The sequence below is a fragment of the Ammospiza nelsoni genome, chromosome 28 (assembly GCF_027579445.1).
Source record: "Ammospiza nelsoni isolate bAmmNel1 chromosome 28, bAmmNel1.pri, whole genome shotgun sequence".
Taxonomy (NCBI): Eukaryota; Metazoa; Chordata; class Aves; order Passeriformes; family Passerellidae; genus Ammospiza; species Ammospiza nelsoni.
In genome coordinates this window covers 1,772,019-1,795,466 of record NC_080660.1, presented here as the reverse complement: position 1 = coordinate 1,795,466, position 23,448 = coordinate 1,772,019, and the positions used below count along the sequence as shown (strand labels likewise).

The window sequence follows — 23,448 nt, the reverse complement described above, 5'->3', positions numbered from 1 at the left end:
GCTCCCGTCCCCCCTCACTGCCATGCCCCTCGTGCCACCACCATGCCCCTGTCCCCCTCAAGGTCCTTGTCCCCATGCCACCCTCATGCCCCACCATGATGTCCCCTGTCCCCACAATGCTCCTGCCCTGCCTTGCTGCCTGTGCCCCCCATACCCCCTATATCCCCCATGCCCCCCATACCCCCACGTCCCCATTCCCTCTGATGCCCCCTGATGTCCCCCATGTCCCCAGTGTCCCCATGCCCCCATGTCCCCATGTCCTCCACACTTCCCTTACCCCCAGTGCCCCCCATATTCCCTATATCCCCCTATACCCCCCATACCCACAGTGCCCCCTGATGCCCCCCATGCCCCCCACGTCCCCGGTGCCCCCAGTGTCCCTGTGTCCCCCAGTGTCCCCAGTGTCCCAAATACCCCCTATACCCCCCATACCCACAGTGCCCCCTGATGCCCCCCATGTCCCCGGTGTCCCCCATACGCCCTGTGTCCCCAGTGCCCCCATATCCCCCATGCCCCCCGAAACGCCCGTACCCTCCACACCCGCCATGTCCCCTATAACCCCTGATGCCCCCGTGTCCCCACGTCCCCCCCACGCTCCCCCTGCCCCTGCTGCCCCCTGCGCCCTCCATGTCCCCTCGTGCCCCCAGTGTCTCCAAACCCGCCATGTCCCCAGTGTCCCCATATCCCCCCCATGCCCCTGGTGCCCCCCATGTGCCCCATGTCCCCCATACACCCTGGTGCCTCCCATGCCCCTCGTGTCCCCAGCGTCCCCGTGTGCCCGGTGTCGCTCACGTTGTCGTTGGCGGGCTCGTCCTCCATGGCGGCCTGGATGCCGTAGGCCAGGAAGCAGAGGATGGCGCCGATCCAGAGCAGGATGGAGAAGCCCCCGAAGAGCTGCCGGCAGAACTTCACCCACTCGGGGGTGGTGGGAGGCGGCGTCAGAGCGTTGGGGCCGTCCTGGACCAGGATCTCGGCAGCGCGGGCGTTGGTCAGGCCCTGCGGGACACGGGGACATCAGGGGGACACGGTGACACCAGGGGGAAACCCAGGACACGGGGACACCAGGGACACAGTGACAGCAGGGGGACATGGAGACACGGGGGGACAGCAGGGACACGGGGACAGCAGGGGGAAACCCAGGACATGGGGACACCTGGGCATTGTGACACTGGGGACATGGGGACACCAGGGGGACATGGGGAGAGCAGGGGGACATGGTGACAGCAGGGACACGGGGACATCAGGGGGACATGGTGACACCAGGGGGAAACCCAGGACACGGGGACACCAGGGACACAGTGACAGCAGGGGGACATGGAGACACGGGGGGACAGCAGGGACACGGGCACAGCAGGGACACGGGGACACACCAGGGGGACATGAGGACATCAGGGGGACACGGTGACACCAGGGGGAAACCCAGGACACGGGGACACCTGGACATTGTGACACTGGGGACATGGGGACACCAGGGGGACACGGGGAGAGCAGGGGGACATGGTGACAGACCAGGGGGACATGGGGACATCAGGGACACGATGACACCACGGGAACATGAGAACAGCAGGGGGATAGCAGGGACATGGGGACACAGGGACACCGGGGGGATACGGTGACACTGGGGACATGGGGATAGCAGGGGGACATGGGGACACAGGGATAGCAGGGTCAGGGACACAGGGACACCAGGGGGACATGGTGGAAAGCAAGGGCACGGGGACACCGGGATATGGGGATGCTGGGGGGACACCAGGGACACGGGGACACCGGAGGGACATAGTGACACAGGGAACATGGGGATAGCAGGGACACGGTGACACAAGGGGGACATGGGGATAGCGGGGGGACATGGGGACACCGGGGGGACATGGGGACACCAGGGGAATATGGGGACACCAGGGACATCAGGGACACCCACAGTGACATGAGGGGGACACCAGGGAAACGGTGACACCAGCGGGACATGGGGACACGGGGACACAGGCACATGAGGACATGGGGACACCAGTGATACTCACACTGGGGACATGGTGACACCAGGAGGACATCGGGAACATGGGGACATGGGGACACAGGGACACAGGGACACAGGGACAAAGGACACAGGGACATCTTACCCGGGACAGGTCCACTTGGTACTTCCTGCCCAGCTCATCCAGGGACAGTTTATGGTCATCCTGAGGGACAAATGTCACCCCTGTCACCGTGCCCCCACAGCCAGCTGTCCCCACTGTCCCCACCCGTGTCCCTCTGGCTGGGGTGGCATGGCCAGCTGTCCCCAGGGTCCCACACCGCCCACGTCACCCATGTGTCACCTCAGCTGGGTGACATGGGACAGCTGTCCCTGTGACCTCAATCACTCCAGCAGGGTGGCATGTCCCCGTGTCCCCATGTCACCCACGTCCCTCTGGATGGGATGACACAGCCAGCTGTCCCTGGAGTCCCATGTCACCCATGTCACCCATGAATGCAATGACATGGCCACCATCCCCGTGTCCCCCATGTGCCCATGGTCCCAGTGTCACCCATGTCACCCATGCCCCCTATGCCCCCCATGTCTCCCTGTACCTGTCATTGTCCCTGTGTCCCCCCGTCCCCTAGCTGTGCCCTGTCTCCTTGCTGTCCCCTCGCTGTCCCCATATCCCCTGTCCCCTTGCTGTCCCGTGTCCCCATGTCCCCATGTCCCTGTCCCCTGTCTGTCCCATGTCCCCATGTTCCCTTGCTGCCCCCATGTCCCTGTCCCTGTCTCTGTCCCGTCTCTACGTCCCTGTCGCTGTCCCCATGTCCCCTCACTGTCCCCATGTCCCCCCGTCCCCTGTCTGTCCCCCTGTCCCCTTGCTGTCCCCTGTCCTGTGTCCCCCTGTCCCCTGTCAGTCCCTGTGTCCCCATGTCCCTGTCCCATGTCCCCATCCCCATGTCCCTGTCCCCTGTCTGTCCCGTGTCCCCATGTCCCCATGTCCCTGTCACTCCCCCTGTCCATGTCCCCATGTCCCTGTCCCCTCACTGTACCTTCGCTGTCCCCTGGCTGCCCCCATGTCCCCATGTCCCTGTCTGTGTCCTGTGTCCCCATCCCCATGTCCCTGTCCCCTGGCTGTCCCCCTGTCCCCTGGCTGGCCCTGTCCCCTGTGTCCCCATGTCCCCTGGCTGTTCCCCTGTCTCTGTCCCTGTCCCCCTGTCCCTGTCCCCCTGTCCCTGTCCCGTGTCCCCTCACTGTCTCATCTGTCCCCATGTCCCCTGGCTGTCTCATGTCCCCCTGTCCCTGTCGCTGTCCCCTGGCTGTCCCCATGTCCCCTGTCCCCTGTCTGTCCCCCCTGTCCCCTATCCCTGTCCTGTGTCCCCATGTCCCCTGTCTGTCCCTGTGTCCCTGTCCCCGTGTCCCCTGTCCCCTGTCCGTCCCATGTCCCCCTGTGTGTTCCCTGTCCCCTCAATGCCCCCATGTCCCCCGTCTGTCCCCATGTCCCCTGTCTGTCCCATGTCCCCCTGTGTGTCCCCATGTCCCCTGTGTGTCCCCTGTCCCCTCAATGCCCCCATGTCCCCTGTCCGTCCCACGTCCCCCTGTGTGTCCCCTGTCCCCTCAGTGCCCCCATGTCCCCCGTCTGTCCCCATGTCCCCTGTCTGTCCCTGTGTCCCTGTCCCCGTGTCCCCTGTCCCCTGTCTGTCCCACGTCCCCCTGTGTGTCCCCTGTCCCCTCAATGCCCCCATGTCCCCCCATCTGTCCCTGTCCCCTCACTGTCTCCGTGTCCCCTCTCTGTCCCTCTGTCTGCTGTCGCTGTCCCCCGTCTGTCCCCATGTCCCCTGTCTGTCCCGTGTCCCCATGTCCCTGTCCCTGTCACTGTGTCCCCTGTACCCTGTCTGTCCCATGTCCCCCTGTCCCCTCAATGCCCCCACGTCCCCCGTCTGTCCCTGTCCCCTCACTGTCTCCGTGTCCCCTCTCTGTCCCTCTGTCTCCTGTCGCTGTCCCCCGTCCGTCCCCATGTCCCCTGTCTGTCCCCCCTGTCCCCTATCCCTGTCCTGTGTCCCCATGTCCCCTGTCTGTGCCTGTGTCCCTGTCCCCATGTCCCCTGTCCCCTGTCCGTCCCATGTCCCCCTGTGTGTCCCTGTCCCCTCACTGTCTCCGTGTCCCCTCTCTGTCCCTCTGTCTCCTGTCGCTGTCCCCCGTCTGTCCCCATGTCCCCTGTCTGTCCCGTGTCCCCCTGTGTGTCCCCATGTCCCCTGTGTGTTCCCTGTCCCCTCAATGCCCCCATGTCCCCCGTCTGTCCCCATGTCCCCTGTCTGTCCCGTGTCCCCCGCGTGTCCCCATGTCCCCTGTGTGTTCCCTGTCCCCTCAATGCCCCCATGTCCCCCGTCTGTCCCCATGTCCCCTGTCTGTCCCGTGTCCCCCGCGTGTCCCCACGTCCCCCTGTGTGTCCCCACTCACCAGGTTCACCTCCTTCTTGAGCTCGTCCAGCTCTTTCTCCTTCTGCTTCCTCTTCCCGCCGCCGTTCTCGGACGTGGTGGCCGCGGGCGAGTACTCGCGGCCGGCCTGCGGGCAGCGCGCGGTGGGCACGGGGACGCGGGGGGCACGCGGGGACCCCCCCGGTGCCACCCGCGCCCCCCCCCCCCCGCCCCGCCAGCCCAGGGCCATTACCGTGGGCGTGGAGGTCACGGCCAGCACCGGCGTCACCGTGGCCACCGGCATCGTCAGCGCGGGGGGGGGCGGCGGGCACCGGGCACCGGGCACGGGTGGGCGGGGGGGCACGGCGGGGGGGGGGGGTGTCACCACTGGTGGGGGGGGCGTGGGGAGGGGGGGGTTGTGGTCATTGAGGGGTCATTGAGGGGTCACTGTGGTCATGGGGGGGGTCATTATGGTCACCAGGGTGGTGGCACTGTGGTCATGGGGGGGTCACTGTGGCCATTGAGGGGTCACTGTGGTCATTGAGGGGTCATTGTGGTCAGCAGGGTGGCACTGTGGTCATTGAGGGGTCATTATGGTCACCAGGGTGGTGGCACTGTGGTCATGGGGGGGGGTCACTGTGGCCATTGAGGGGTCACTGTGGTCATTGAGTGGTCACTGTGGTCATTGAGGGGTCACTGTGGTCACCAGGGTGGCACTGTGGTCATGAGGAGGTCACTGTGGTCATTGAGGGGTCATTGGGGGGTCACTGTGGTCATTGAGGGGTCATTGAGGGGTCACTGTGGTCATGGGGGGGGTCATTATGGTCACCAGGGTGGTGGCACTGTGGTCATGGGGGGGGGTCACTGTGGCCATTGAGGGGTCACTGTGGTCATTGAGGGGTCACTGTGGTAATTGAGGGGGTAACTGTGGTCATTGAGAGGTCACTGTGGTCAGCAGGGTGGCACTGTGGTCATGAGGGGGTCACTGTGGTCATTGAGGGGTCATTGGGGGGTCACTGTGGTCATGGGGGGGTCATTGTGGTCATTGAGGGGTCACTGTGGTCATTGAGGGGGTCACTGTGGTCAGCAGGGTGGCACTGTGGTCATTGAGGGGTCATTGTGGTCATTGAGGGGTCACTGTGGTCATTGAGGGGTCATTGTGGTCACCAGGGTGGCACTGTGGTCATGGGGTGGTCACTGTGGTGGCCCTGTGGTCATTAGAGTGGCACTGTGGTCATTGAGAGGTCATTGTGGTCATGGGGGTCACTGTGGTCACCAGGAGATCACTGTGGTCACTAGAGTGGCATTGGGGTCATGGGGAGGTCACTGTGGTCACCAGGGTGGCATTGTGGCTATTGAGAGGGTCATTGTGGTCACCAGAGTGGCATTGCAGTCATCAGGGTGGCGCTGTGGTCACCAGGGGGTCACTGTGGTCACCAGGCTGGCATTGAGGTCATTGAGGGGTCACTGTGGCCATTGAGGGGGTCATTGTGTTCACCAGGAGGTCACCGTGGTCACTAGAGTGGCGTTGGGGTCGTGGCAGGGTCACTGTGGTCACCAGGATGGCATTGTGGTCATGGCAGGGTCACTGTGGTCACCAGGGTTGCATTGGGGCTATTGAGGGGGCACTGTGGTCACCAGAGTGGCACTGTGGTCACCAGGGGGGCACTGTGGTCATTCAGGGGCCATTGTGGTCATGGGGGTCATTGAGGGGTCATTGAGGGGTCACTGTGGTCACCAGGATGGCATTGTGGTCATGGAGTGGTCACTGTGGTCACCAGGGTTGCATTGGGGCTATTGAGGGGGCACTGTGGTCACCAGGGGGTCACTGTGGTCACCAGGCTGGCATTGAGGTCATTGAGGGGTCACTGTGGCCATTGAGGGGGTCATTGTGTTCACCAGGAGGTCACCGTGGTCACTAGAGTGGCGTTGGGGTCGTGGCAGGGTCACTGTGGTCACCAGGATGGCATTGTGGTCATGGCAGGGTCACTGTGGTCACCAGGATGGCATTGGGGCTATTGAGGGGGCACTGTGGTCACCAGGGGGGCACTGTGGTCATTGAGGGGCCATTGTGGTCATGGGGGTCATTGAGGGGTCATTGAGGGGTCATTGAGGGGTCATTGAGGGGTCATTGTGGTCACCAGGGTGGCACTGTGGTCATGGGGTGGTCACTGTGGTGGCCCTGTGGTCACTAGAGTGGCACTGTGGTCATTGAGGGGTCACTGTGGCCATTGGGGTGTCACTGTCACCGTGGGCGTGTCACTGTCCCCATAGAGATGTCACTGTCACCATGAGGGTGTCGCGGCCACTGTGGCTGTCACTGTGAGTGTGTCACTGTCCCCACAAGGGTGTCACTGCCAGGGGGAGTGGCACTGTCACCACGGGCATGTCACCACAGCCAGGGGGGTGTCACTGTGGGCGTGTCACTGACACCATGGGGGTGTCACTGCCACGGGGGTGTCACTGTCACCGTGAGTGTGTCCCTGTCCCCACAGGGGTGTCCCCACACCCACAGGGTGGTCCCGACCACTGTGGGGGTGTCACTGTCACTGTGGGGGTGTCACTGTCCCCATAGAGGTGTCACTGTCACCATGTGCATGTCACTGTCACCATGTGTGTGCCAATGTCACCATGGGGGTGTCACTGTCACTGTGAGTGTGTCCCTGTCCCCACAGGGGTGTCCCCACACCCACAGGGTGGTCCCCACCACTGTGGGGGTGTCACTGTCACTGTGGGGGTGTCACTGTCCCCATAGAGGTGTCACTGTCACCATGTGCATGTCACTGTCACCATGTGTGTGCCAATGTCACCATGGCGGTGTCACTGTCACCGTGAGTGTGTCACTGTCACCATGTGTGTGCCAATGTCACCATGGCGGTGTCACTGTCACCATGTGTGTTTCACTGTCACCATGTGTGTGCCGCTGTCACCATGGCGGTGTCACTGTCACCATGTGTGTTTCACTGTCACCATGTGTGTGCCGCTGTCACCATGGGGGTGTCACTGTCACCATGGGGGTGTCACTGTCACCGTGAGTGTGTCACGGTCCCCATGGCAGGGTCCCCCAAGCCGGGCAGAGCAGGACCCCCCCCCCCCCCCCAGAATGTCACAGGACCCCTCCTATCCCTGTCCTTAGCGGGGGGTGGCCCTGTCCCCCCCTGTCCCCTCCTGTCCCCCCGCTGTCCCCAGGGGTCCCCGCTGTCCCGGGGGGGGGCGGGGCCGATGTCATGGAAACCTCCGGGAGCCAAAACCAACACCGGGAGCGGGGGGGGGGGGGGGGGCTCAAATTACCCGGGGGGGGCACCCCCACACCCCAAATAACGGGGGGGGGGGTTCCCTGCCCCACCCCCAACACGGGGGGACCCCAATTGTTGTTCCACATTGGGGGGAGGGGGGGGGGGAACCCACCTGAGGGACACCCCCCCGATTTTGTGGGGTGGGGGGGGGGGCGGGGGGGTGTCGGGTGTCGCGCGCGTGTGTCCCCCCCCCCCCCTCCCCCCCCGCATTGGGGACAGCGCCAAGGGGACACCTGAGGGGGGGGGGGACAACCCTCACCCAACGGGATCCCCGCAAATTTTTGGGGGGGTGCCCACGCTGGGGGGAGGATTGGGGGGTGTCGGGGGGGGACAACCTCAACCCAGAGGGGTTCCCCCCCCCCCAAAATTTTGGGTGGGTGCCCAATATGGGGGGGTTGGTGGGGGGGGGGTCCGGGGAGGGACAATCCTCACCAGAGGGGTCCCCCCGAATTTTGGGTGGGTGCCCAATATGGGGGGGTTGGGGGGGGGGGGGGGTCCCCCCGAATTTTGGGTGCGTGTTGGGTTGGGTTGGGTTGGGTTTGGGGGGGGGGTGCGGGCCCCACCCAGAGGGGCTCCCCCCAAAATTTTGGGTTGATTCCCGTGGTGGGGAGGGGTTGGTTTTAGTTTGGGGGGGGGGGCCCGAATTTTGGGTGGGTGCCCGATGCGGGTGGGGGGGGGTTTGGCTCGGATTTTGGGGGGGGGTTCCGGGTTGGTTGGGGGGGCGCGGGCTCGGTGCCAGCGGCGCTCGGGGCCCCCCCGCGGGCGTTGCCGGGCACCGGGAGCGGAGCTCGGGGCAGCCGCGGGCACCGAGCCACCCACGGGGGGGGGGTCCGGGGGGGTCCCGCCCACAGCGCGGGGGGAGGGGGCGGGCGATTCGGGACCCCCCACCCCTAAAAAAGCGACCCCTGAATGGCGGGGGGGGTGGGGGGGTGCGGTTCTGCCTCTCCGAGGGGGGGTTTTGGGGGGGTCGGAGGGAAAAATTTGGGGTGGGGGTGCCCGGGGGGTGCGACATGGCAGAGCGGGGGGCGGGGGGGCGTCCCGAGTGGGGGGGGGGTGCCCTGAATGTGTTTGGGGTGTCCCTAATGGTTTTTGGGGTCTCTCGGATGGGTTTGGGGTCTCTCGGGTGGGTTTTGGGGTGCCCCGAGTGGGTTTTGGGGTCTCTCGAGTGGGTTTGGGGTCTCTCGGGTGGGTCTGGGGTATCTCGGGTGGGTTTGGAGTGCCCCGAGTGGGTTTTGGGGTGCCCCGAGTGGGTTTTGGGGTCTCTCGGGTGGGTTTGGGGTCTCTCGGGTGGGTCTGGGGTATCTCGGGTGGGTTTGGAGTGCCCCGAGTGGGTTTTGGGGTGCCCCGAGTGGGTTTTGGGGTCTCTCGGGTGGGTTTGGGGTGCCCCGAGGGGGTTTTGGGGTCTCTCGGGTGGGTTTGGGGTCTCTCAGATGGGTTTGGGGTCTCTTGGGTGGGGTTTGGAGTATCTCGAGTGGGTTTGGGGTCTCTCGGGTGGGTTTGGGGTGCCCCGAGTAGGTTTGGGGTCTCTTGGGTGGGTCTGGGGTCTCTCGGGTGGCGTTTGGGGTCTCTCGAGTGGGTTTAGGGTACCTCGAATGGCTTTGGGGTGCCTCGAATGGGTCTGGGGTCTCTCGGGTGGGTTTGGGGTGCCCCGAGTGGAGTTTGGGGTCTCTCGGATGGGTTTGGGGTCTCTCGGGTGGGATTTGGGGTCTCTCAGGTGGGTTTGGGGTGCCCCGGGTGGATTTGGGGTGCCCTGAGTGGGTTTTGGGGTCTCTCGGATGGGTTTGGGGTCTCTCGGGTGGGTTTGGGGTCTCTCGAGTGGGTTTGGGGTGCCCCGAGTGGGTTTGGGGTGCCCCGGGTGGATTTGGGGTGCCTCGAATGGGTTTGGGGTCTCTCGGGTGGGGTCTGGGGTCTCTCGAGTGGGTTTGGGGTGCCCTGAGTGGGTTTTGGGGTCTCTCGGGTGGGGTCTGGGGTCTCTCGAGTGGGTTTGGGGTGCCCTGAGTGGGTTTTGGGGTCTCTCGGGTGGGTTTGGGGTCTCTCAGGTGAGTTTGGGGTGCCCCGGGTGGATTTGGGGTGCCCTGAGTGGGTTTTGGGGTCTCTCGGGTGGGTTTGGGGTCTCTCGGGTGGGTTTGGGGTCTCTCAGGTGGGTTTGGGGTGCCCCGGGTGGATTTGGGGTGCCCTGAGTGAGTTTGGGGTGTCCCGCGTGGGTTTTGGGTCTCTCGGGTGGATTTGGGGTGCCGGACTGGGGGGACTCCGCGCCTGGGGGTGTCCGGGTGGGTTTGGGGTGTCCTCGAGTGGTTTTCTCGTTGTCCCCGGGTGGATTTGAGGTGCTCCGAGTGGGTTTGGGGTGTCCCGGCTGGGTGTTCAGTGTGCGTGGGGGTGTTGTTCTGGCTGGGGGTGTTTTTTGGGGTGCCCCCGCGTGGGTTTGGGGTTCCGGGGTGGGTTTGGGGTGTCCCGGGTGGTTGTTAATTGTGCGTGGGTGGGTTGTTCTGTCTGGGGGTGTTGTTTGGGGTTCCTGGCTGGGTTTGGGGTGTCTCGGGCGGGTTTGGGGGTACCCGGGTGGTTGTTAATTGTGCGTGGGTGGGTTGTTCTGTCTGGGGGGGTGTTTTTTGGGGTACCCGGGTGGTTGTTAATTGTGCGTGGGCGGGTTGTTCTGCCTGGGGGGGGGGGGGTGTTTTTTGGGGTGCCCCGCGTGTCCCCGTGCCCCGCGTGGTTTCGGGGTGCCCCGGGCCGCCCCTACTCACCCCTCTGCCCATGGCGCTGCCGTCGCCGTTGCCAGCCCGGGACACTTTTGGGGGGGGCGCAGCGACCGCGGCCGAGAAAAACCCGGAGAGCCCCGCCCGGCGCGGCCCCCCCGCCCCAAACCCGCCCCCTCCCCAGCCCCGGGCCCGCGGGGGGGCCCTGGGAACGCAGGTGCGCGGGGGGGGGGCGGGGTGACCCTTCCTGACCCCCCAAATCCAGCGGGACCCCCCCCGCATCCGGAACCGCATTGAGGGGGGGGCGCTGCCCTGAGGCTGCCGGAGCCTCGGTGCCCCCCCTCTCCGGTTTTGGGGGGTGTTGTTTGTTTTTTGGGGGTGTTGTTTGTTTTTTTGGGGGTGTTTGGTGTTTTGGGGGGTGTTTTTTGGGTTTTTTGGGGGTGTTGTTTGTTTTTTGGGGGTGTTTGGTGTTTTGGGGGGTGTTTTTTGGGTGGCGTTGTGTGTTTTTTTGGGGTGTTTGGTTTTTGGGGGTGTTGTTTGTTTTTTTGGGGGCGTTGTTGTTTGTTTTTTTGGGGGCGTTGTGTGTTTTTTTGGGGGTGTTTGGTGTTTTGGGAGGTGTTTTTTGGGTTTTTTTGGGGGGTGTTGTTTGTTTTTTGGGGGTGTTTGGTGTTTTGGGGGGTGTTTTTTTTGTTTTTTGGGGGGCGTTGTGTGTTTTTTGGGGGTGTTTGGTTTTTGGGGCTTTTGTTTGGTTTTTTGGGAGTGTTGTTTATTTTTTGAGGGTTGTGTTTGTTTTTTTTGGGGGGTTGTTCGGTTTTGGGGCGTGTTGCTTGCTCTTCTGGGGGTGTTGTTTATTTAGGGGGTGGTGTTTTGTTTTTGGGGAGCGTTGTTTATTTGTGGGGGATTGTGTTTATTTTTTGGGGGGTGTTGTTTGTTTTTTTGGGGGTGTTGTTTGGTTTTTGGGGGGTGTTGTTTATTTTTTGGGGATTGTGTTTGTTATTTGGGGGTGTTGTTTGTTTTTTGGGGATTGCGATTGCTTTTTTGAGGCTGTTGTTTGTTATTTGTTTGCTATTTTGGGGGTTGTGTTTGGTTTTTGGGGTGTTGTGTTTGGGTTTTGGGGGTTCCCCGGCCCGGGGGGTGCCCGGAGCTCCCGGTTCGACCCCGCCTGGCACCGGGAGGTGCCCGGGAATGCGGCCGGGGGCTAAAATTAGCCCGGAATGGGGAGAGAGGGGGGGACAGCGAGGGGGGGAAATGAGGGGGCTGTTCCCAGGTTCCGACTGTTCCCAGGTTCCGATTCTTCCCAGGTTCCGACTGTACCCAGGGTCTGATTGTTCCCAAAATCTGTCTGTTCCCAGGGTCCGATTGTTCCCAGGATCCAGCTGTGCCCAGGATCCAGCTGTGCCCAGGCTCCGGTTGTTCCCAGGGGATCCACGGTGACACAGGAACGGTTGTACCAGGGGACACGGCTGTTCCCAGGCTCTGGCTGTTCCCAGGCTCTGACTGTTCCCAAAATCTGTCTGTTTCCAGGGTCTGTCTGTTTCCAGGGTCTGTCTGTTCCCAGGGTCTTCTGACTGTTCCCCCAGGGCTGATTGTTCCCAGGGATCCAGTTGTTCCCAGAGTCCGATTGTTCCCAGGGTCTGGCTGTTCCCCGGAATCCAAATGTTCCCAAAATCCGCTGTTCCCAGGGTCTAACTGTTCCTGGGATCCAGCTGTGCCCGGGATCCAGCTGTGCCCAGGGTCTGACTGTTCCTGAAATCTGACTGTTCCCAGGGTCTGGCTGTTCCCCAGAATCCAAATGTTCCCAAAATCTGGCTGTGCCCAGGCACCGACTGTTCCCAGGATCCAGCTGTGCCCAGGGACCGACTGTGGCTAAATCCAGCTGTTCCCAGGCTCCAGCTGTTCCTGAAATCTGACTGTTCCCAGGGTCTGACTGTTCCCAGGAATCCAAATATTCCCAAAATCCAGCTGTTCCCAGGATCAGGCTGTGCCCACCCCGCTTTGTTCCTGCTGATTGTTCCCAGGCTCTGGCTGTTCCTGGAGGAGGCTGGTTGTACAACCTCCTGGTTGTACCCGTGGAGGCTGTTCCAGGGCACACAGCTGTTCCCAGTGTGCCCTTGTCCCCAAACTCTGGCTGTTCCCAAACTCCGGTTGTCGTGTGTCCAGTTGTCCCCAGTGTCCGCCTGTCCCCAGCGTCTGTTTGTCCTGTGTCCGTTTGTCCCCAAACCCCGGCTGTACCCAAACTCCGGCTGTTCACAGTGTCTGGCTGTCCCCAAATTCCGGCTGTTTGGGCTGTTCCAAATTTCCGGCTGTTCCCAATTCCGGCTGTCCCCTTCTCCCCCCCCCCCCAGTGTCCCCAGTTCGGTGCCAAGGTCCCCTCCCAGTGCCCCCCTCCCCCCCCTTTCCCGGCTTTATCTCCATGGCAACCGCCAAGGGCAGCTCAGGAATGGGGGAGGGGGTGGGGGTGGCACCAGTGAGGGACACCAGTGAAACCAGTGACACCAGTGAGTGACACCCGTAACACCAGTAAGGGACACCAGTGACACCAGTGACACCAGTGACTGACACCAGTGGCACCAGTGACAGCAGTGAGTGACACCAGTGACACCAGTGAGTGACACCAGTAACACCAGTAACTGACACCAGTAACACCAGTAAGGGACACCAGTGACACCAGTGACACCAGTGACTGACACCAGTGGCACCAGTAAGGGACACCAGTGACACCAGTGACTGACACCAGTAACACCAGTAAGGGACACCAGTGACACCAGTGACTGACACCAGTGGCACCAGTGACACCAGTGAGTGACACCAGTGAGTGACACCAGTAACACCAGTAACTGACACCAATAACACCAGTAAGGGACACCAGTAAGGGACACCAGTGACACCAGTGACTGACACCAGTGGTCCCAGTGACACCAGTAAGTGACACCAGTGACACCAGTGAGTGACACGAGTAACACCAGTAAGTGACACCAGTGACACCAGTCTGCACCAGTTATCAGCTCCCCCAGCCCGCGGCTCCGCTCCCTGCGCCGGCCGCGCCCTCCAGTGCCGCCCAGTTTCCTCCCAGTATCCTCCCAGTATCTCCCCAGTACAGAGCTCAGTGCTCCCCGTGCAGCCCCACACCCTCGGTGCACACCAGTAACCCCAGTGCACACCAGTAACACCAGTACAGACCAGTAACCCCATGCACACCAGTAACACCAGTACAGACCAGTAACCCCAGCGCACACCAGTAACCCCAGTGCACACCAGTAACACCAGTGCACACCAGTAACCCCAGTGCACACCAGTAACACCAGTACAGACCAGTAACACCAGTACAGACCAGTAACCCCAGTACACACCAGTAACCCCAGCGCACACCAGTAACACCAGTACAGACCAGTAACCCCAGTGCACACCAGTAACACCAGTACACACCAGTAACACCAGTACAGACCAGTAACCCCAGCGCACACCAGTAACACCAGTACAGACCAGTAACCCCAGAGCACACCAGTAACCCCAGTGCACACCAGTAACACCAGTACAGACCAGTAACCCCAGCGCACACCAGTAACACCAGTACAGACCAGTAACCCCAGTGCGCACCAGTAACCCCAGTGCGCACCAGTAACCCCAGTACAGACCTGCACCCCCAGCACCTCCCAGTCTGCCCCAGTTTGTCCCAGTACTGCCCAGTCTGCCCATTGTCCCCAGCACCTCCCAGTCCTCCCAGTTTTTCCCAACACCCCCCAGTTCCCCCTGTGCTGTTCTTCCCAGTGCTCCCAGTTCATTCCAGTCCCTTGGGGTTTATCCCAGTCCCTCCAGTCCATCCCAGTCCATCCCAGTCCTCCCAGTTCCCCCAGTCCATCCCAGTGCCTGTCTGTTCCAGTCTCCCCAGTCCTCCCAGTCCCCTCAACCCATCCCAGTTCCCCCAGTCTGTTCCAGTCCTCCCAGTGCCCCCAAGTCTCTCCCAGTTCCCCCAGCGTCTCCAGTCCATCCCAGTCCATCCCAGTGCTCCCAGTTCCCCCAGTCCATCCCGTGGCCAGTTACCCCGGTCTTGCCACCTTGTCTGTCCCCTGTTCATCCCTCGGTTGTCCCCCCCAGCACCCCCAGTCCCCCCAATCCATCCCAGTCCCCCCAGTGCCCCCAGTTTGACCCAGTCCCCCCCAGTGCCTCCCAGTCTGTCCCAGTCCCCCCCGTGCTCCCAGCGCCCCCCAGTCTGTCCCAGGCCCTTTGTCCCCTGTCCGTCCCTCGGTTGTCCCCCCCTGCCCCCCCAGTCCCCGCTGTCCCCCCCGCTGTCCCCCCCCGCTGCCCCCCAAGCTGAACAAACAGCGCTGACGCGGGAGCGGGGCCCCGTGCCGGGACCGGCCCCACGGGGAACCGGCACCGCCCCACGGGGAACCGGCACCGCCCCACGGCCCCCCCCGCCCCTCCCGGAGCACAGCCCGGCCCCCAGCCCCTCCCAGTCCGTCCCAGTCCCGCTCAGTCCTCCCAGTCCGTGCCAGTCCTTCCAGTCGATCCCAAACCTTCCAGTCCTCCCAGTCCCCCCCCACCAGTCCCGCTCAGACATCCCAGTCCATCCCAGTCCATCCCAGTCCATCCCAGTCCCCCCACCCCAGTTCTCCCAGTCCCCCTCAGTCCTCCCAGCCCGTCCCAGTCCATCCCAGTCTCCCCCAATTCTCAGACCCTCCCAGTTGCCCCCAGTCCGTCCCAGTCCCCTCCAGTCCTCCCAGTCCGTCACATTCCTCCCAACCTCCCCCAGCCCCGCTCAGTCATCCCAGTCCCTCCCAGTTCTCCCAGTTCTGCCCAGTCCCCGCCAGTCCATCCCAGTCCTTCCCAGTCCCTCCCAGTCCCCCCCCCAGTCTTCCCCACTATTCCCAGTCCATCCCAGTCCCTCCCACTCCACCCAGTCCATCCCACTCCCCACCAGTCTTCCCAATTCCCAGTCTCTCCGCTCTCCCAGTCCCTCCCAGTCCTTCCCAGTCCTCCCGCTCACCCCAGTGCCTCCATTCCCCCCCTTCCCCAGTCCCTCCCAGTCCATCCCAGTTCCCCCAGTCCCCACAACCCCCTCCCAGTCCATCCCAGTCCATCCCAGTCCCTCCCATCCCCGGCCCGCCCCCCGGCCCGCGCAGCTGCTGCCCGTGGGCGGCAGGAATGCGACAGCCGGGGGGACACGGGGGGGGGGGGGGGACGGGACAACACGCGTGACACACACAGGACACACGGACAGGACACACGCAGGACACGCGTGTCACACACAGGACACGGACAGGACACACAGAGGACACACAAAGGACACGCGTGTCACACTCAAAGGACACGCGGGGGTCTCGGGGTGTCCCTGTGCCGTCCCTGGTTTTGGGGGTTTTGGGGGGGGGTCGCAGCCTCTGCCCCCCACGCGCGACGGGGAGGGGGCGGGGTCAGGGGGTGGGCGGGGCTTTGGTGGCGCTCAGTCCCCGTTCGGCTCCGCTCGGCTGAGTTCGGGTCCTTTCGGCTCCGCTCAGCCTCGGCTCGGCTCGGCTGCATTCGGGTCCTTTCGTCTCTTTCGGCTTCGCTCGGCCCCATTCGGGTCCTTCCGGATCCGTTCGGCTCGGCTTCGGCTCGGCTCGGCCCCATTCGGGTTCTTTCGGCTGAGTTCGCTTCGGCTCGGCTTCGGTTCGGCTCTGCCCGGATTTCTTCGGCTCCTTTCGGCTTCTTTCAGCCTCTACTCGGCTTCTTTCGGCTGCACTCGGCTCCTTTCGGCTCCGCTCGGTTCCGCAGCCCCCAGCACCGCCCCCAACCCCCAAATCTGGCGGGGATCCCGTGGGGAAATTGGGGGGGTAGACAATGAGACCCCCACCCTGGGGGTTCCCATGTCCTTGGAGAGACCCCACCCCCACCCTGGGGGTCCCCATGTCCTTGGACACCCCAAACCCGCCTTTGGGTGTCCCCGTGTCCTCGGAGGGGTGGCACCGACCCCTTCCTGCCACCCCTGCAGGATTTGGGGTCAGTTTTTGGGGTTTCACCCCAAATTCCTCACTGGAGCCTCTGGATTTCCCCTCCCCCGAGGTTCCAAACCCAGGGACACCCCAAAAACCCAGGGACACCCCAAATCCACCTCCCGCACCCCAAAATCACCACCACCATCAGAACTGGGGGGATATTTAATAAATAAATTTGTGTTTTGGGATCATCACCGCGACTTGGGGCTGGCCAAGGTCCCATTGGTCTCCTGAGAGATTTTGGGCGATTTTGGGGTCCCCCTCGCCCCCCTCGCCCAGGGACACCCCTGCACACCATAAGAGGGGGGGATTTTTGCTATTTACACCTGCATTTTGGTGGCATCACCTCAGCTTGGGGCTGGCCAAGGTCCCGTTGGTCTCCTGAGAGATTTTGGGGTCCCTTTTGCCCCCACAAACCCAGGGATAACCCAAGCCCACCACCACCATCATAACAGGGGGGATTTTCAGTATTTACACCCGGATTTTGGTGGCATCACCTCAGCTTGGGGCTGGCCAAGGTCCCGTTGCTCTCCTGAGAGATTTTGGGGTCCCATTCGTCTCCACAAACTCAGGGACACCCAAACCCACCACCTCTACCGTAACTGGGGTGACTTTTGCTATTTACACACAGATTTTGGTGGCATCACCTCAGCTTGGGGCTGGCCAAGGTCCCACTGCTCTTGTGGGGGATTTTGGGGTCCCCCTTGCCCCCAAAAACTCAGGGACACCCCAAAAAGCCCAGGGACACCCCAAACCCATCACCACCATGATAACAAGGAGGATTCTCAGTATTTACACCCAGATTTTGGTGGCATCACCTCAGCTTGAGGCTGGCCAAGGTCCCATTGGTCTCCTGAGAGATTTTGGGGTCCCCCTTGCCCCCTGAGCCCAGGGACACCCAACAAACCCATGGGCACCCCAAACCCACCACCAATATCATAAAAAGGGGGATTTTCCCTATTTACAGCCAGATTTTGGTGGCATCACCACCCTTGGGCTAGTCAAGGTCTCGTTGCTCTCATGGGGGATTTTGGGGTCCCCTTTTGCCCCCACAAACCCACGGACACCCCAAACCCACCTTCACACCCCAAACCTACCACCGCCACCGTAACGGGGGGGATTTTTCCCTATTTACACGGGGATTTTGGTGGCATCACCGCGATTCGGGGCTGGCCAAGGTCCCGTTGCTCTCGCGGGGGGACATTTCGGGGTCCCCCTCGCCCCCCGCGGCCGCGGCCTCGTCCAGGCGGCTGGGGATGGACCAGTACAGGTGGGCATCGCGGCGGGCGGCGGCGGCCGCCAGCTGGCGGGCGCTGCAGGCCGGGGTGGGCACGGGCACCGTGTGGTGGAAGCCGCCGTAGTCCACCTCGTAGAAGCCTTCCTCCAGGCTGAGCAGCGGCGTGAAACGGTGACCCCAGAGCACCTCGTCCGCCAGGTAGGAGCTGCGGGCCTGGCACGTCATCCCTGGGGGGCACGGGGTGGGGGACACCCCGATATCTGGGTCACTCTGGGAATGGGGACCCCGATTCCTGAATAATTCTGGGCATGGGGACCCCATTACCCGAAGAATCCAGGACACAGGAAACTTCAAATCTGGTAAGAAGGGTCTGTGAAAGCCCCAGATTTTGGGGCACCCCAATACCTGAATCACGTGGGGCAGGGGAACACCAATACCTGAGTCACTTAGGGCAGGGAGGATCCCAACACCTGAAGAATCCAGGACATGGGAAACCCCAAATCTGGTAGGAGGGGTCTGTGAAACCTCCAGAGTTTGGGGCACCCCGATAGCTGAGTCACTCTGGGCACAGGGACCCCAATTCCTGAGTTACTCTGGGGATGGGGACCCAAATTCCTGAAGGCTCCTGACCCCACAGAACCTTGTGGGACCCCAACACCTGAAGAATCCAGGACACAGGAAACCCCAAATCTGGTAGGAGGGATCTGTGAAACCTCCAGAATTTGGGGCACCCCAATATCTGGGTCACTCTGGGAATGGAGACCCCAATTCCTGAATCACATAGGACAGAGAGAACCCCAATATCTGAGTCACTCAGGGTACCTTGTGGGCCCCAACACCTGAAGAATCCAGGACATGGGAAACCCCAAATCTGGTAGGAGGGGTCTGTGAAACCCCCAGAGTTTGGGGCACCTCGATACTTGAATCACTCAGGGCATGGGGAACCCCAATACCTGAAGGCATCTATCCATGTGGAGATGATAGGTCCCCACTGATGTGTCCCCATGGATGTGATGGGTCCCAAGAAGATGATGTCCCCATGGAGATGAGATGTCCCCAAGAAGATGATGTGTCCTCATGGAGATGTTCTTACGGAGGTGATGGGTCCCCATGGAGGTGATGTCCCCACAGAGATGAGATGTCCCCATGAAGATGTGTCCTCATGGACGTGTCCTCATGGATGTGTCCCACAGAGATGATGTGTCCTCATGGAGGTGTTCCCATTGAGATGACATGTCCCCATGGAGATGGTGTGTCCTCATGGATGTGTCCCAGAGATGATGTGTATCCTCATGGAGATGTTCCCACAGATGTGTCCCACAGAGATGATGTGTCCTCATGGAGATGCTCCCAGGTGGGTCCCATGGAGATGACATGTCCCACGAAGACAATACATCCCCACAAAGACCATGTGTCTCATGGAGATGACATCCCCATGGATGAAGCTACACAAAGGCACCGTGTCCCTGTGCCACTGAGACATCCCCATGCCATCGAGATGTCCCCATGCCACCAAGGCATCCATGTGCCACCAAGGTGTCCCCACTCCACTGAGGTGTCCCTGTGCCACCAAGGCATCCCTGTGCTACTGAGGTGTCCCTGCATCACCAAAGTGTCCCCATGCCACCAAGCTGTCTCCCATGCCACCAAGGCATTCCCATGCCATTGAGATGTCCCCATGCCACCAAGGCATCCCTGTGCCACCAAGGTGTCCCCATGCCACCAAAGCATCCATGTGCCACGGAGATGTCCCCATGCCACCAAGGCATCCACGTGCCACCGTGTCATCCCCATGCCACTGAGGCATCCATGTGCCACCAAGGTGTTCCCATGCCACTGAGGCATCCCCGTGCCACCGAGCCATCCCCGTCCCACCAAGACGTCCCCACCCCGTTTACCTGTGGCCTCCACCATGCCCTCGAGGATGACGACGATCTCGAAGTCGTCCCTCTCCAGCTGCCCCCGCGACACGTCCCAGAAGGGGCTGCGCTCGTCGATCTCGTGGCTGATGATGAGCGGCGACACCAGGAAGAGCCGATCGTCACCGGTCTCGAAGCCCACGCTCAGGTCGGTCTGGTCGAGCGGGATGAACTCGCCCTCCTGCGTCTGCTTGGACTGGATGAGCTTGGCGCGGATGGAGGCCTCGACGATGTGCGAGTCGCGCAGGTCGCCCACGCGGAACATCAGGCACAGGCGGTCGTCGCGCAGCGACACCACGGCGTGCGAGGAGAACACCAGCGTCTCGGCGCGCTTGTTGGGCTGCGAGATCTTGACGAACATGCAGCCCACCATGAAGGCGTTGACCATGGAGCCCAGGATGGCTTGCAGCAGCAGCAGCACGATGCCCTCGGGGCACGTGTCCGTGATGACGCGGTGGCCGTAGCCGATGGTGGTCTCGGTCTCGATGGAGAACAGGAAGGCCGACACGAAGCCGTTGAGGTTGTTGACGCACGGCGTCCACGTGTGGTCGCCCAGGTGCTCCAGGTCGCCGCGGCTGTAGGCGATGACCCACCAGATGAGGCCGAAGAAGAGCCAGGTGAGGGCGTAGGCCAGGATGAAGATGAGGAGGCTGAAGCGCCACTTGAGGTCCACCAGGGTGGTGAAGATGTCGGTCAGGTAGCGGTAGGTCTCGCGCACGTTGCCGTGCTGCACGTTGCACTTGCCGTCCTTCTCCACGTAGCGCTGGCGCTTCCGGGCCCCCGCGGCACCCCCGGCCCCCCACGGGCGGCGTTTGGGGGCCTGGGGGGGCTGGGGAGGGGGCTTGGCCTCAGCCGGGACCCCCGTGGGGACCCCCTCGGGGACCCCGCAGAAGGCGGCGTTGTCCTGAGCCATCGGCGGCGGCTGCGGGGGACAGGGGGTGAGAACTGGCGGGACTGGGACGGGTAAATGGGGGGACGGAGACCTCAAACTGGGTGAACTGGGAGGAGGAAATGGGTGGATGGAGGTGCCAAACTGGGGGAACTGGGGGCACTAGAGACCTCAAATGGAGGGGACTGGGAGGAGGAAATTGGTGGATGGAGGTGCCAAACTGGGGGAACTGGGGGCACTAGAGACCTCAAATGGAGGGCACTGGGAAGGAGGAATAGGGGGATTGGACATCTCAAACTGGGGGGACTGGGATGGGGGGAATGGGGGGATTGCACCCTCGAAGACTGGGAGGAGGGAATGGGGGCATGGAGATGCCAAACTGGGGGAACTGGGAAGGAATGGGGAGATGGAGCCCTCAAACTGGGGGGATTGGGAAGACGAAATGGGGGGATGGAGGTGCCAAACTGGTCGAACTGGGAGGGATGAGTGGGGCAATGGAGGTCCCAAACTGGGGGGACTGGGATGGGGGAATGGGGGGATGGAGCCCTCAAACTGGGGGGGACTGGGAAGGAATGAGGGGATTGCACCCCCCCAAGGATTGGGAGGAGGGAATGGGGGGATGGAGGTGCCAAACTGGGGGAACTGGGAGGGAGAAATGAGGGGATTGCACCCCCAAACTGGGGGAACTGGGAAAAGGGGATGGGGGGATGGAACCCTCACACTGGGGGCACTGGGATGGGGAGAATGGGAGGGTGGAAGCACCAAACTGGGGAGGTTGAGATGGTCATGGAGGTTGGGATGGTCCCTCCAGACTGGGGGAACTGAGATGGGGGAATGGAGCCCTCAGACTGGGGGGACTGGGAAGGAATGTGAGGGTTGCACCCCCAAACTGGGGGGACTGGGATGGGGAAACGGGAGATGGAGATCTCAAACTGGGGGGAACTGGGACAGGGCCTTGCACACTCACCGAGCTCCCCCCTTGCACACTCACCCCAAGCTCACATGCTCATGCACGCTCGTGTCACGCGCGCACCCCCACCCTCCCCAACCCCCCCTTTACACACGCATGTGCCCCGATTTGGGGGGGGTCCCTAAAGCACCACCCCCAATTCCTCCCTCCCTCCCCATTCATTCCTGGGTTTGGGGGGCCCGACTGGATTTGGGGGGCACAGCCGGTTTTGGGGGGGGCACGGCTGTGTTCGGGAGGGTCATAGCCGGGTTTGGGGGGGGGCTTAACCGCGTTTGGGGGTCCCGGTTGGGTTTGAGGGGGGCCCAGTTGGTTTTGGGGGGTATAACCGGGTTTGGGGGGGCCCGGCCGGGTTTGGGGGGACACGGCCGTGTTCGGGGGGGACACGGCCAGATTTTGGGGGGTGTAGTCGGGTTTAGGGGTGCCCGGCCCGGTTCGGGGGTCTCCCCTCGCCCCCCCGCCCGCTCTCACCGCTGCCGCAGCCCCGCTCGCTCCGCGCTCTCCGTGTCCCCCCCCCCCCCCGCCCCGTTCCGTTCCCCGGCAACGGCCGCGCTCGGATAAAAATACCGGGAGCCCCCGCCCCCCCCCCGGCACCCCCCCCACAGCACGGACACCCGGCCCGGGGGTGGCCAGCGACAGCCCAACCCCCCCCGGGATCGGCTTCGCCCCCACCATCAGCGCAACCCCCCCAAAATTAGCGCAACAACCCCAAAATTAGCGCAAACCCCCCATCATCAGCGCAACCCCCCCAAAATAATTAATCGGGGGGGCTCCTCATTAGCCCAGCCCCCCCCCGACCCCCGGGCTCAGCTGCACCCCCCGAATTATCACAGCCCCCCCACCCCATCATTAGCCCTTCATTAATTAGCCCTCCATTAATTAGCCCAGGGGTCCCTGCGCTGGCCCAGGGCTGCCGGTCGCTCCCTCGGCTCGGCGCCCCCCCCCCCCCCCCCCCATAATTAGCCTGGGGGTGCCGTCATTAGCCCAGCCCCCTCCCCGCCTCAGCCCCTCCCCCCCTCATTAGCCCAGACCCCCTCATTAGCCCAGACCTCCCTCATTAGCCCAGACCCCCTCTCATTAATGAGCCCCCACTCACTAGCCCAGAGCCCCCTCATTAACCCATAGCACCCCCTCATTAACCCAGCCCCCCCTCATTAACCCAGCCCCCCCTCATTAGCCCAGACCCCCCCTCATTAGCCCAGAGCCCCTCATTAGCCCGGAGGGGGTCCACTGATAGGCCCCACCCCCCCTCGGTAGCCCCGCCCCCGCGGTCACTCGCCCGCCCCTCCCCCCCAGGGTGGACAAAGGATCTTTGTGGCTCCGGAGCGGCCGGGACGGGGCTGGCGTGGGGCAGCCACGGACACACGGACACGCGGATATACTGACCATCCACGGACATACAGACACACTGACCATCCATGGACACACTGACCATCCGCACATGGACACACGGACACACTGACCATCCACACATGGACACACGGACACACTGACCATCCATGGACATACAGACACACTGACCATCCACGGACACACTGACCATCCACACATGGACACACGGACACACTGACCATCCATGGACATACAGACACACTGACCATCCACGGACACACTGACCATCCACACATGGACACACGGACACACGGACATACTGACCATCCACGGACACACTGACCATCCACGGACATACAGACACACTGACCATCCATGGACACACTGACCATCCGCACATGGACACACGGACACACTGACCATCCACGGACATACAGACACACTGACCATCCATGGACACACTGACCATCCACACATGGACACACGGACACACGGACACGCAGATATACTGACCATCCACAGACACATGGACACATGGACACACTGACCATCCACACATGGACACACGGACACACTGACCATCCACGGACACATGGACACACGGACACACTGACCATCCGCACACGGACACACGGACACACTGACCATCCACGGACATACAGACACACTGACCATCCACGGACACATGGACACACGGACACACTGACCATCCGCACACGGACACATGGACACACTGACCATCCATGGACATACAGACACACTGACCATC

General features: G+C 62.5%; 2 protein-coding genes across 5 annotated transcripts in view; both read right to left on the bottom strand.

The window, feature by feature from the left end:
- LOC132084841 (sodium/potassium-transporting ATPase subunit alpha-2) overlaps positions 1 to 10,583 on the bottom strand; it is a 28,333-nt gene extending 17,750 nt beyond the window's left edge. Inside the window, exons 1-4 of one of the 2 annotated variants that reach the window (XM_059490093.1) lie at positions 10,412 to 10,583; positions 4,418 to 4,522; positions 2,118 to 2,177; positions 793 to 996 (exon numbers count right to left, since the gene is read on the bottom strand). In XM_059490093.1, the coding sequence (XP_059346076.1) occupies positions 793 to 996; positions 2,118 to 2,177; positions 4,418 to 4,522; positions 10,412 to 10,423 (381 nt within the window). In that variant the 5' untranslated portion in view covers positions 10,424 to 10,583. Of the gene's footprint in view, positions 1 to 792; positions 997 to 2,117; positions 2,178 to 4,417; positions 4,523 to 4,627; positions 4,749 to 10,411 lie in introns of those variants that run through there. The other variant, XM_059490092.1, reaches the window with a different exon arrangement.
- A 5,896-nt stretch (positions 10,584 to 16,479) lies between these two features.
- On the bottom strand, positions 16,480 to 21,854 carry KCNJ9 (potassium inwardly rectifying channel subfamily J member 9). 3 transcript variants are annotated; one of them, XM_059490487.1, is made up of 3 exons: positions 21,819 to 21,854; positions 19,471 to 20,413; positions 16,480 to 17,799 (listed from the first exon to the last, which is right to left on the bottom strand). In XM_059490487.1, the coding sequence occupies exons 2-3, from the start codon at positions 20,402 to 20,404 to the stop codon at positions 17,489 to 17,491; spliced, it is 1,245 nt and encodes a 414-aa protein (XP_059346470.1). In that variant the 5' UTR covers positions 20,405 to 20,413; positions 21,819 to 21,854; the 3' UTR covers positions 16,480 to 17,488. The 3 variants fall into 3 exon arrangements, with proteins under 3 accessions (XP_059346470.1, XP_059346469.1, XP_059346471.1); XM_059490486.1 differs by lacking the exon at positions 21,819 to 21,854 and adding an exon at positions 20,627 to 20,742 and having other exon boundaries at positions 19,471 to 20,550; XM_059490488.1 differs by lacking the exons at positions 16,480 to 17,799; positions 21,819 to 21,854 and adding exons at positions 18,827 to 19,017; positions 20,627 to 20,742 and having other exon boundaries at positions 19,471 to 20,550.
- Positions 21,855 to 23,448: the final 1,594 nt, after the last annotated feature.

Excerpts from the sequence above, each read along its gene's own strand:
- KCNJ9 (XM_059490487.1), bottom strand. The coding sequence starts at position 20,404 with ATGGCTCAGGACAACGCCGCCTTCTGCGGGGTCCCCGAGGGGGTCCCC. Across the intron at positions 17,800-19,470 it reads GGGCATGGTGGAGGCCACAG|GGATGACGTGCCAGGCCCGC; the intron begins GTAAACGGGGTG and ends CGTGCCCCCCAG.